At 35.0% G+C, this 12,771-nt stretch overlaps 1 protein-coding gene across 1 annotated transcript in view; it reads right to left on the bottom strand.

Moving 5' to 3' along the window:
* BCAS3 (BCAS3 microtubule associated cell migration factor) overlaps positions 1–12,771 on the bottom strand; it is a 727,666-nt gene that overhangs the window by 382,395 nt on the left and 332,500 nt on the right. The window contains exon 16 of the mRNA XM_042781927.1: positions 6,737–6,781. Coding sequence (XP_042637861.1) covers positions 6,737–6,781 — 45 coding nt within the window. The remainder of the gene's footprint in view (positions 1–6,736; positions 6,782–12,771) is intronic.

The following is a 12,771-nucleotide window of genomic DNA, read 5'->3' on the forward strand; positions in this document are numbered from 1 at the left end:
TGCTCAGTCCGCTGCCAGACCGCAGCTCCGTGTGTCTCCTTTTTTGGTATTTTCACGCAAATTCTTCTGCTAGTTGGGGTTTAGTCCACTTTTGTATCCTTCCCTTCAAGGCTCAGGGGTCCAAGATTATCTTCTGTGTCTCTGTTAATTGGTTTCCCTGTTCTTTGTTGAAGAGCGTCTGTGCAGTCCTTGTACCTAGTCCGCCATCTTGCCCAGCTGTGCAACTTTGGTTTAAGTTACTTAACCTCTCAGAACTCAGACTACTAACGAGTAAAGTAAAATTAGCTACATCTGCCTGATGGGGTTATTTTAAAGATTATCTTATTATAGTGCTTCTCCAAGCATGGTCCCTGACCAGCAGGACCACATGGGAACTTCTTAGACCTGCAAATACTCAGGTTCTTCCCTACACCTACTGAATGGGACTGGGGCTCAATAATTTGTACTTTAACAAGCCCTCTAGGAGATTCTAATGCAAGCTCAAGTTTTAGATTTACTGAATTACCTGAAGCACGTAACTCTCCCCCCACAGTGTCCACCCATAACATTGTACTCAATATATGTTAATTCTCTTCTATTTGTAGCCCACAAAATTCACTTAATTTTTAAAAATCAGAATTTGCTATGATAACGTCAGTTTCCAGTTCCTTCAAAAACCAAAACCCAAACTCACTGCCATCAAAGTCGGTTCTGACTCCTAGCGACCCCCACTGGGTTTCCAAGGCAGTAAATCTTTACAGAAGTAGATTGCCCAGTAGTCCTTCTGCAGAGTTGTTGGTGGGTTTGAACCACCAACCTTCTGGTTAGCAGTCAAATGCCTTAGGCACTACACCACCAGAGCTCCTTTCCCAGTTTCTTATGATATCAGAAATAGTTTTCCTAAGCCTTAATTCCCAAGCTTTCTGTTATGAATCTTCCCTCTAGAGAAAGCAAAAAGTCTGCAAAGAGGCCACTGGGATTGGAACCTTTAGTCTCTCTATTCCCAAGTAAGCCACATTCATTAAAATACCAGTACAGACACACCTCCACTGACAGGGAATGAAGACACTGCTGAAAAAGAAAAAAGTTTTTCTGAAGAAATATGGTTCTACAAATACTTTCTTTTCATAGTTGCATCTCCTATAACTTAACATGAAGAAGGAAAACTCTGCCCCACCCTCCACACAAACAAAAGTCTAGGTCAATGATACTGGAATTGTTCATTCTCATTATGGTGCTCTCTGTTGTATTACCTTAGAATGTAATTTTCTTTCAAAGCCTTTACTCCATCACTGAGCTACTACTGTCATTAAACTGATAAATTCCTGTGACTGGCATCTTTGAATTTCCTTCAGTCATTTTTAACTGAGGGGTTCTGAGAGGTTGGGAGGAGGAGGGAGAAACCCATTCAAGAATTTTTTGAAAGGTGTTTGTAATTGTGCAACTGTAAGCTTTTACTGCTCTCATTCAACAGTTCCTTATACCAGAAAAACCACCAGGGAACAGTGACACAACAATATATAAATTAGCCTCACAGGAACAAAATCTACAATAAAACTCAGCAAAAAAGAAATTCAAAATCTTTTTTTAAAAAATCATGTGGTATGCAACAAGAAAACAAGTATGTCATTTCTTAAGAGAAAATATAGTTTCTCTAAATTATGAATCCTAAATTGATTTAAAAGATAGTTGCTACCGGACCAGGTGGCCACCTTTCTAACATGATAATAAAGAGAAGAAATAAGACAGGACATCAATTTCATCTTCAGACACAAAAACATATTCCATCTGTTAACTAGCTTACAGTCACATCAGCCAATGTCAAATGCTAAAATCTCTTACACTTTTATAGTGTTAGACTTAACTCTGTTTGTGAACACAGAACTAAACTCTATCAACACAGTATCATTTTACATATGCTCATTATCTCTTGCTGTTGTTAGCTGCCATCAACTCATAGAGATCTTGTAGAGAGTAAGTATTCTATGGTAAATTAAATAATCGAGTCATCAAAAGACTTTTCATTCCTGCAACTAACCTGCTACTTGCTACATGACATGTTTATTGAGTATAGAGTGTATTTGGTGAACACCTTAATCTCAAGTTATTTCTGTCATCAAATATACATTTGGGATGTCTATAGTATTTATGCAAAATAGAAACATTAAACATATTTAGAAGAATAAAAAGGAGAAAGAGTTTGAAGAAAAGAATGCCATTAATACAGTATTTTCTACCAGACACACCCAAAAGAAGAAATGTTAACTTTGGTCAATTTGCCCTTTGTTCTAAGTTTGGAAAAGACCAAGTCCAGGAATGCAGGGAAAGCAGAGGGCTTTTCAAAGAATGTGTGTCAGGGGCACTACCATGTATAACCTTTTCCACAATGCCCCAGAATATTTCTATTTCAAAATAACCTTTTATTGGAAGAAAGATAAAGCCTTGAAAATTGATACTTATGTGGAGAAGAAAGAAAAATTGGTAGTCTTGTAAATCATGTTTTCTTATTGTGAAAAAAATTCATGCAATTCCCACCAATCCTTTTAGGAAAGCATTCCAATAACAAACTTTTTTCTTCCCTGCTTTCAACCTATCCTTTTTGCTCTCTGAAGGAGCCTTAATAACCCATTACAGAACACTGGCAAGTAGAAAAAGAACTCCTCTGTATATGCAGAGGCCTTCCCTCACTTATTTATTTGTAATAATCATACTATATAAATTAATAATACAATACAATAAAATATATATAATACTGCAATTTATATGGGGGTCCAGAATTTAAATGGATTATAGGGTATATTTTTGAAAATGGTTATACATGAGGATAAAAGATACTGATGGTGTGGAAAACGCCTCCTCTTGACTCCCTCTTAACCTGTTAGCACATAATATATAGCCCCATGTTCAAAAATCCTCTTCACTTTTGAACAAAATGTAATTAAACTAAAGAATGAATCAGAACTTTCAAAATCTCATGCAAAATAATGACCATAAAATTAACTACACCTGATACCAGAGGAAAATTTAATCAAAAGAAACAATACACAAAAAGCAAAGGTGCTAAATTAGAAGTCAGGAGTTTGTCTTTTTTAATTTCCTATGAACTAGGTGTAACTATCTAATCAAACAATTAGTGAAATAATTTTTACTAATATCAGAAGTGATAGGGATATTAATTAATATTGCTAGGTCTTTAAAAATATTTCATAAGGCAGTTGAAGTTTTCCATTTTTTACCCTAATGATTTTTACTGTATTAAGTAATCTGTATTCAACTGCAAACAGAAAGAAAAATGCAAAATAAGATCTGTTTAAAAATAATAGCAAAAGGATCTCCATGTAGATCATTTTACTATGTCCCACAGAGTAGGATGTACAAGGTGCATCTGTAGATGACATGAAGAGCAGCACTGAGGTCATGTGCCGTGTTTAGGACACAAACATGGAAAGAGGTCACATGACATAAAAACACCATCTCTTTTCTTCTCTAGAACATAAGAGAATAGTTGAAAATTGATGTAAGAAGTACAAGTGTTATTATATCTTCCTGCTGAAGAAAAACGTTCTTCCTTTGCATTTCTCACTGTGTTTAAGCTTTTAAAAAGAATTTAGAAGTTTTCTCTCATTCTAAATTTTATTCTGCTAAAATGAGACCTAATAGATAAAGTGAAGGCATTATATTTTATGTATTCAAGATATTAATAAACTACATACAAAGATTTGCACAAATTATTCTTAAAGGACTAAGAGATTTACGTAAGTTTGGCAGATAAGATTCACCTCGACATATAAATATTACCTTCCAAATAAATGAAATTATACAATTTTTAAATATTTTCAAGAGAACAAGATTAGTTTGAATGCATTCATAGATAGATCAAACACTTCTAGAGAATGCTAATTAAAACTTCGAATACAATTTTCTATGTAAATTTTAATTTTTATTTAAAATTTACCTCTAACCGAAAGATACTTTATGGTAAGGGATATATTGGGATGGATTGTCTTTGCTCACACTGCTATATACATATTTTTTTTCTTATGATGCCCAATTCACAAATCACAGTAGCTTAAACACAATGCCATATGCACATTAGGTGCTCAATAAATACCTGATTAACCAAAATTGAGCTAAAATAATTTGTACTGAAATGATAATCTATAAATTTTCAAATCTCTGTATTTGAAAAAATATGTTGCATGTATAATTATTTAATTTTTTTTGACATAGTCATTCAAACTTAAATATTCTAGTTAAACTATCATAAAGGCTATATTATACCTGAATGTCTAAAATGATGAAAATGGCGATGATGTCCTATGTAGTTAACTTTCCAAAAAGTTTTTCCTACACTATTTCAAAAGTGACTCACCTAAACCTGCATGAATTTAAATAACTAAAAACCAGTTAAATGAAGAATGAAGAATTAGTAGAAATTGCCATCTACCAAACGTAAAATGTTAGCTAATTATGAACATTGCAAACTCAGTTCTAACAAAAATATTTGTATGAAAAGTACATTTAAAGAGGAGTTGTAAAAACTCCATTCTCATTTCAGAACAGTAAATATCATGGAAAAATAGCAAAAACTATTAAAACAAAGAAGCTCTTATAAACAACATGGAAGAAGTTGTCAAATTTATATTCATTTTGCTGCCTTAATTTGAGGTTTCATTGAGATCTTAATGGAAAAAACATGTACCACTAGTGAAGTCATGTATTTTAAAGGAGGACTTTTTAGTCTAGTATAAGTGACTAAAAATGAGTTTCTTGGGAGCTAACGATGGCATCAAACAAACCACAAAGCAGTCTTCTAAAAGACAGGCAATGATTTAAAAGTTTACTATATTTCATATATCCCTTTCTTTAATCTGGTTCTTTTAATCTTGTTTCAACCTCAAATCATTTCTAGTTGACAAGTGCTTTTGCTTAAATTTAAGGAGCACATAAGCTGTTGAAGGAATGGACTTTTCTCATTTAACATACAACGTTTGTTACTCCATCTTTATTTCTATGCTAAAACTTCAATCTTTAAACATACTAATACTCTCTTCTTTGTACTCAGCTTAAGGAATGTACCCTAATTTTATCTAATTTATCTTACATTTAGTCTACAAAGAAATTTTGTCATACATTGAATGTGTCATTTAAAAATCAACCCCTCACTGTAAGCTCATAAGTACAATACATGTATCTTATGTGTTTTATCTGGTAAACAAAAAATATAAAGATTAAATTGTCTTTCATGGAATTTATACTCATTTATACCCTAAATTTGCTTTTAAATAGTTCTAGAATATGTGTCCTAGCTATGATGCTGCATTTTCAAGGAGATTTCTATGTTGATGTGTTTTTGATACTCCAGTCTTATATGAGAATGAAATTTTTAGATGTTCCTGCAGCATAGAAACGCTTAAATTAGTCTGTCTACTTTATAATCTACCTTAAAGAACTCTTTCAGCTTCTTTTTGTCCAAGAGAGAAAAAATTGGCAGTTTCTTTTTCCTAGTGGAGTAGGACAATGTAAACAATTCTTAGCAGCAGTTATGAAAGCTGCACATAAGTACAGAGATCTTTTAAGCATTCTGACAAAATTTGTACAACTGATATACCTTACATTGCCCAAAGCTTTCTTCTGGCACATATTCTTTTAAGTAAAAACTATGATCTAAATTAAAGAGGCTTTAAAAATAAAAGAAAAGGTATAATTTTTCCTGTAAATGGAAAAAGTAATAACAATAGTATTCAGCATTTGTTGAACACTAGGTGCCTGACACTGTTCTAAGCAATTTAGATGCACCTACATATACATGCATTTAATTATCACAATTAACTCATGAGGTTGGTGTCACTACTACAGGTCGGTGTCACCACAGCAAAAAGATTTTTAGAAAATTGCCAAAGATCATATAGCTAATAAGTGTGTGAGTTAGGATTTGAAACCCAGGCAGTCTGACTGCAGCACACAGACTCTTCTTCATTATGCCAAACATATTAAACCAGGCTCTGAACATCACATCTTAACATAAAAGTATGAAATATACACTGTTTCTTTACTATAATAATGTTTAACACAAGTATAGTCTATGCATTGTTATAAAAGAATTTACTAAATAAAGTTATAATGAATAGGTGCTAAAAATTCAAAATAACAAATTATGTAAGAATTTTTATGTGAAATATAAATTTCCTTATCATGTAGCTTATTAAATACCTAAGCTATTCGAAATACAACTGTTTTCCCTTTGGGGCCAAATAAAAAGCAGTAAGACTTACTAATAGAGTATTTTTGGTATACCGTAAACTTGGTTGCATTTAAAAATAAATCATGTCCTCAAGTGTTCAGCATGTTATGTATAGAGCTTCTATCACTGTAATACTCATTCCTTTAAACTTGGGTACTAAGTTAAACTTGGGTATATGACCTTGTCTGGTCATATACATCTGCATTATAAGGAGATTCTAGGGTTTTCTTTAAAAAAAAAAAAAAAGAAAGAAAAAGGAAGAGAAAAATTGATGTGTGTGTGTGTGTGTGTGTTGTTTCTAAACTTTTCAAGGAATGAAGTAAAACCAAGAAAAACGTTTTTTTTTATTTTTAAGCTTAAATATCAACATCCATGTCCCACCTACAAATGTTTAGTAATTCAGTGCATCTATTTGTGATCAGGCCATGCAATTGAAAACAAAATTACCAAACAGAGTTACGAGTTGAGAGCACAGCAAATGAATTAGGCATGCGGGACTGAACTGCGACTCACCATGGAGCTTTTATGGAAAAACACCCCGCTCCAAACAGATAAGGCCTTCATGGAAAAGGGGGGAAAATGCACAAAAAATTAGAGGGAAACTCATATAACATTAGCAAATACAGTGTATATCATACTTTTAGAGAGTATGGATAAAAATAAGCAAAATATTAATAATCATTGGCAATGCTACTGTAGATACTAACAAATCAGATATAATTGATAAACAAAATGATGTGTAGTTACAAGGTCCTTAATTTTCACAGAATTAGGAATTTCACAATTTTCCATTTCTCCCCCTTTTCTGGAGCACCCCTACATGACTCCTAAGTTAAAATAAAAAGAAAGTCACTGCTGACAGCCCTTTAAAACCAAGTACAAGTTAAGTGGAATAATCAGATGGAGAAAAGAGTGGGGTCAGTAGCAACAAACGTGTGGCTGTGTGACATAAAACGTTTAAAACTAGCAAAAGACAGTAGATTAAAAAACTTGACACATTATTGTTTGTTGTTCACTAGTTAACAGTCTTAGAGCCACTGAAAGAAAGCATATATTTTTAAAGCTGCTTATTTGCAGTAAATTGAGCTGCACAATGCTAGCCAAAGGAACAAACACTAAATACAAGTAGTATGACTTTTCTCCAATTTTGGTCCCATGCCAGGAAATTAGCATGCCTGTTAATAGTGTTACCAGAGGTTAGCTTCCTCTACCTGGCCTGCACGGGACCAGGCTGGAAGACAGTAAACTAAAACCACAATTGCTCATTTTACATACAACGGCACACAAAGTCAGGCTTCAGTATTACACACATTTCGTCATGAAATTCTGTTCACAGCATTTGAGAAATGCTATGCATATTTGAACACAAAGAAGATTTACTGATTTAATTAAACCCAAACCAAAAATGTTATTGCAGCATCTGACATTTGCAAGAACTAACAAATGGAAGAGGCAAGTGCACTGGTTAAATTCGGATACTTCCTTCTTTAAATTTGGTGCTGGGAACATAAAAAAAAACAAGAAAAAAATCCTGCTAATTAGTATTTGTCTCTCAGTGAGCTGAATGTGTTTGACTACAAACGGAAACTTACAGACATTTTCACAAAACATTTATCAGAAACAAAATGTTACTGGAGATCATCCTGCACTTTAAAAAACACTGAATGACTATGTCATGAAACAAAATGTGTATGGAAAATGAATTTTCTCTGTAAACTTTCACCTAAGTCACAATAAAAACAAAACAAAACTAAAACACCAATTGAAATAACTGAGACCACATGAAAGTCCAATCTTCAAACAGCAGTGATCCCACGTAGAAATGACCAGAGGTTCCAAGCCATTTCTACATTCCCCACAAAAACATCCAAAATGGAAAGGTCTTTGCTGGCACATACAGCCCACCTTGTGTGAATTATACTCCCTCAGGCAGGACACCTGAAATGGTCAAATAGTCCAAATGACTTTGATGGAAGTGCTCAGGGTTCAGAACAGCTAGGCTTGAGTTGCTCTTTAGTGTATATTGTATTATCTAAGAACAGAGCTGATATATTGTGAAGAATGTGAAAATCTGATCTTAGTCCTTGATTAACTTAAAACCTTCTTCTATTGACACCAAAACCAACCAACCAAACAAAAATGAAACAAAACCTTAAAGATGCTGTATTTCAAAAGACTAGTTGATGGAGGAAAATGTTTCCTAACAATGAGTGCAATTCTGAGCCTTGAAGCACAGAAAGTAGAGAGCAGAAATAAAGGAGAGATAGTAACTAGAAGAAAGAGTGAGGGGTGTGTGTGTATGTGTGCATATATGTACGTAACCAATAAAACCTGCAAAAGCCAGAATCTGTGTAAGGCAGAAATCTGTCAGAAAAAGAAAATTCAAATATTTTCCACTGAAATGAGTGATAGAAAAGTGGTAAGACTGGACCTTGTCAAGACTAGCAAGACCCAGAAAAACAAGGCAGTCCCAGCGAGTTCTAGCTGTCACAGGTTCCACTACACACATGTATATAAACAAACCTAAACCAAGAAAAACATGTTACTAGCTCTACATCCTACAGAGCTGGTAATACCTTTTTTCCAACTTAAGTTTGTTTACATGTAAAAAGAAAATATTTGTTGGTCAAACAAATGATAGACAAGCTTTAACCCTTTTAAGACCAAGTTAGTTTCTTCTTTAAATTTTTTGCTGATACCATGTGTTGTCCGTAATGGTAAGCATTTTAAACAAAATGAAAAAATATGTATTTTTGAGGTAATATGGATTTTGGTACAATTAGTGGGACACATGCATTGGGGTTGGTGGGATGAGTACTATTTCTTCAGAATCACACAATTATACACAGGGACTCACCAGAAGGCAGCATACACTAAAACTGAGATAGCAGTCTCCCACTAAATTCCAGAGGCAGAAATTGTAGGTGGGTACTATATTTTGGTACAATTAATGGGACATATGTCTTAAGGGGACTCTAGTGCTGAAGTTGATGGTATGAGTCCCATTTCTTCAGATTCACACAATTATATACAGGGCCTCACCAGATGGCAGCATGCACTAAAACTGGGATAACAGTTTCCCTCCAAACCCCAGAGGTAGAAATCATAGGTGGGCACTATATGTCCCATGGGTCACAAAAGGTTTAAAAAAATACTTTATAGGCAAAAATAAAGTATATCCAACAAAAGATCTCTCTAGGTATTTCCTTGCCCCACAATCACAAAATACAGTCACTCCCCAGACAAGCTAGTAAACAGGTCTGCACAAAATAACAGCATTGTCAAGTTTAAACACAATAAAATTCTTACTACTCACAATGTAACCCAGTTGTGTGAGTTAAAAGTTATCCTACCTTAATTAAATAAAGGCACTCTGGTAATGTAGTGCTTAAGGCATTTGACTGCTAACCAGAAGGCTGGCAGTTCAAACCCACCAGCCACTCCTTGGAAGGAAGACTGGGCAATCTACTTCCATAGAGATACTGCTTCAGAAACCCAACAAGGGTTAACTATGAGTCTAATTGACTCCACGGCAGTGAGTTTGGTTTGGTTTAATCAAGTAAAGGAGAACCTCAACCTATATGACCCTGCGACCAGAAGAACTAGCTGGTGCCCAACTACCACTGTCAACCACTCAGAAAGGGATCAAAATAGGAGATCCCAGATAGAATGGGAGAAAAATGTGGAACTAAACTCAAAATCTTAAAAAAGATCAGACTTAATGTTCTGATAGAGAATGGTGATACCCTGAGACTATCGACCCTAGTCACCTAATTCAGGCCTGAAACTGAACTCATTTTTATGACTTCCAGCCAAATAATAGACAGGTATATAAGGTGAACATTTACATCAGGTAGGTACATTCCTTAGAATGATCAACCATGGGAGATCAGAAGGGTAGTATTTGCACAGGGAGATTAGCTAAGAGCACAGGGATGTATAGGAAAGAAGGACACAGGGAAAAGGTAACCACAGAGAGGAAGTAGGAAGAAAGCTGTTGCATTATGGGGATTGCAATAAATATCATGAAACAAAATGTGTATGAACCGGTGTATGGGAAATGAATTTGCTATGTAAACTTTCACCCAAATCACAATTTAAAAAAAAAAATCTGAAAACCAAAAAAGTTATCCTACTTCATCAAATAAGGATTCACTGCCTCACCAGCATAGGAAGAAGAGGATGAGGAGTTGCTGTGGTATGTACACTTGGAAAATTCCCAATCTATATTCACCCACCATCTTGCCCTCTCCCTCTCTACTTCTACAAGCTGGACCTCTGCCACATACGTGTAAAAGAAGACCACAAACACCAAAGAAACACAGGGACTGACGTATGTATGGTTAGTGTCAGCTGTTCTTTTGAAATGTGCCTGCTTCATCTTTCCTCAGCAGCAAAAGAATGAAAATATAAAGTCACAAAGGACAAGTCCATGATCCAGCTGCCTTCACCTATGGCTCCCTCCTCCCCCTCCAAAGCCCAACAGCAGCAGTTCTGTATTGGAGTGGAGTGGGGGTGGGGAAAAGAAGAAAGAGAATACGTGAGGGGGAGGATATGCTGAATTAAAGATGATTTCTATTGACATATGCAACCGAAATTACTCTACCCAGATCTTAAGAATTTTTGTTTTCCTTATCATCGTTAAGTTTTAGCAGGTTTTAACAATCTTGTCACATAAAATCTGTTCACTTTGTCACAATTATGTCTATATTTAGCTGAAAAAACTCCAAAACTGGTCAAGAGACTGAAAAACCAGAAACACTTACTGTAGACCTACAGGCCACTTTGAAATGACTTGCCTATGGGTTCTCAAAAAGTTTCCGATGGAATTTTCACAAGATAGAGTAGACTGATGTTTTATATCATATATTAAGGCTATGTAAACCTTTAAACTCTGATTCACGTGGTTGAATGCCACACAGATCAGACACTGTACCAAAAAGTCTTTGGCCTTACTAACTGAGAATAAAGCAAATGTCAAGATTTTTTAAATGTAAGGAAAAAAGTAAAACTAGATTTGAGTACATTCAATTCTCTATAACCTGACTTAAGTGTTAAAATTTAATAACAAGTCTGCTCAATAATTTTCAGAGTTAATAGCTGGTGTCTAAGAGATATGAGCATACTATCTTATTTTTGAAGTTATCATGTCCTAGGGAGCTCTGGTGGCATAGTGCCTAAGGCATTTGACTGCAAACCAGAGGGCTGGCAGATCAAACCCACCAGCCCCTCCTCTGAAGGAAGACTGGGCCATCTACTTCTGTAGAGATCCTGCCTCGGAAACTCAAGGAGGGGTCGCTATGAGTCAAATCAACTCGACAGCAGTGAGGTTTTTGTATGACAGTTTAAGTACTATCACTTAACAGACATTAGAATAATTCATTGCCATTGAGTTGGATCCGACTTGTAGCGACCCCTTCTTGGGTTTCCGAGGTGGTATCACTACGGAAGTAGACTGCCCAATCTTCCTCCTGAGACATAAATATTAAAAACACTAAATAATGCAAAAATAGTGTTTATGTTAAATACTAAATTGAAGCCATATTTCTCTAAAAATGAATTCTAGCAATGCCAATGACGAGGCTGTGTTCTCTGTGCCTGTTAAGCAGTAACATGTCTACAGGAATGTGAGCATATTTTTTCTCATATCATTTTTAATCTTTCATTAATTCAATTTTAATTGCTCTCTACTGAAGACATTAATGGCAGTTGGCTCTCAAATTACTTACTGATTTGTACAGCAAATTGAAGCTGAAACAGACAAGTAAATTATCTAACTTGAGGTATATTTGATGTGCAAATTTAAATTATACCCTCAAGATGTAAATTATTTTTATTAGAAAAACATGAAAATATTCAAATTATCCCCAAAGGGCCAGGATTGAAGCTAGGATAAAAATATTAATCTAAACTTCTGTACAAAGTTCTGCCCACTTTTAGTACAGCATACAGTAGATATTTAAAAAAAAAAATTCCCAGATTTTTTGGTAAACCATAATACATCACAATATGCTTTAATATACTCTGCTAGTTTAGCCCAAAAATTAGAAATTCAAACTATGGTAAATATGTGGCTCATGTACATATCCATATGCACTGTAATGAAAATGTATTGCCTATAATTTAGTATCTGGACCCAACACTCAGAGTTTAGCTATCAAGAACTGAAATATAGCTAAGACAGGTCTGGGAGGTGGGAAATCACTTTATGATACTAATATTTGGTGGGTTTTTCTCCAAATCATTCCCATTTAATTCTCAAAACTTTGCCTACAGATAGGTGGACAGGCTAAACAATTAGGTATGTCTAAATGGGGAGTGTATCCAAGATCATATATAGGGTTGGCAGACAACGGTCCTATAAGTTTACGTGAATGATCAGAATTCCCAGGTGTATAGTAGAGCTGACAAGGGGCAAGGTTGGGGTCACTGCTTGGTCACAGCCAGCTACCCAGAGCGACCGAGTAGTTGAACCTGCAGGCATGGGACCATAGTCGCAGGGGACATCAAGCTCAATTGGCATAACATACTATACAAAACATTGTTCC

This window comes from Orycteropus afer, unplaced genomic scaffold (genome assembly GCF_000298275.1).
Source record: "Orycteropus afer afer isolate SDZICR_OR568_19922 unplaced genomic scaffold, OryAfe1.0 scaffold00196, whole genome shotgun sequence".
Classification (NCBI taxonomy): Eukaryota; Metazoa; Chordata; class Mammalia; order Tubulidentata; family Orycteropodidae; genus Orycteropus; species Orycteropus afer.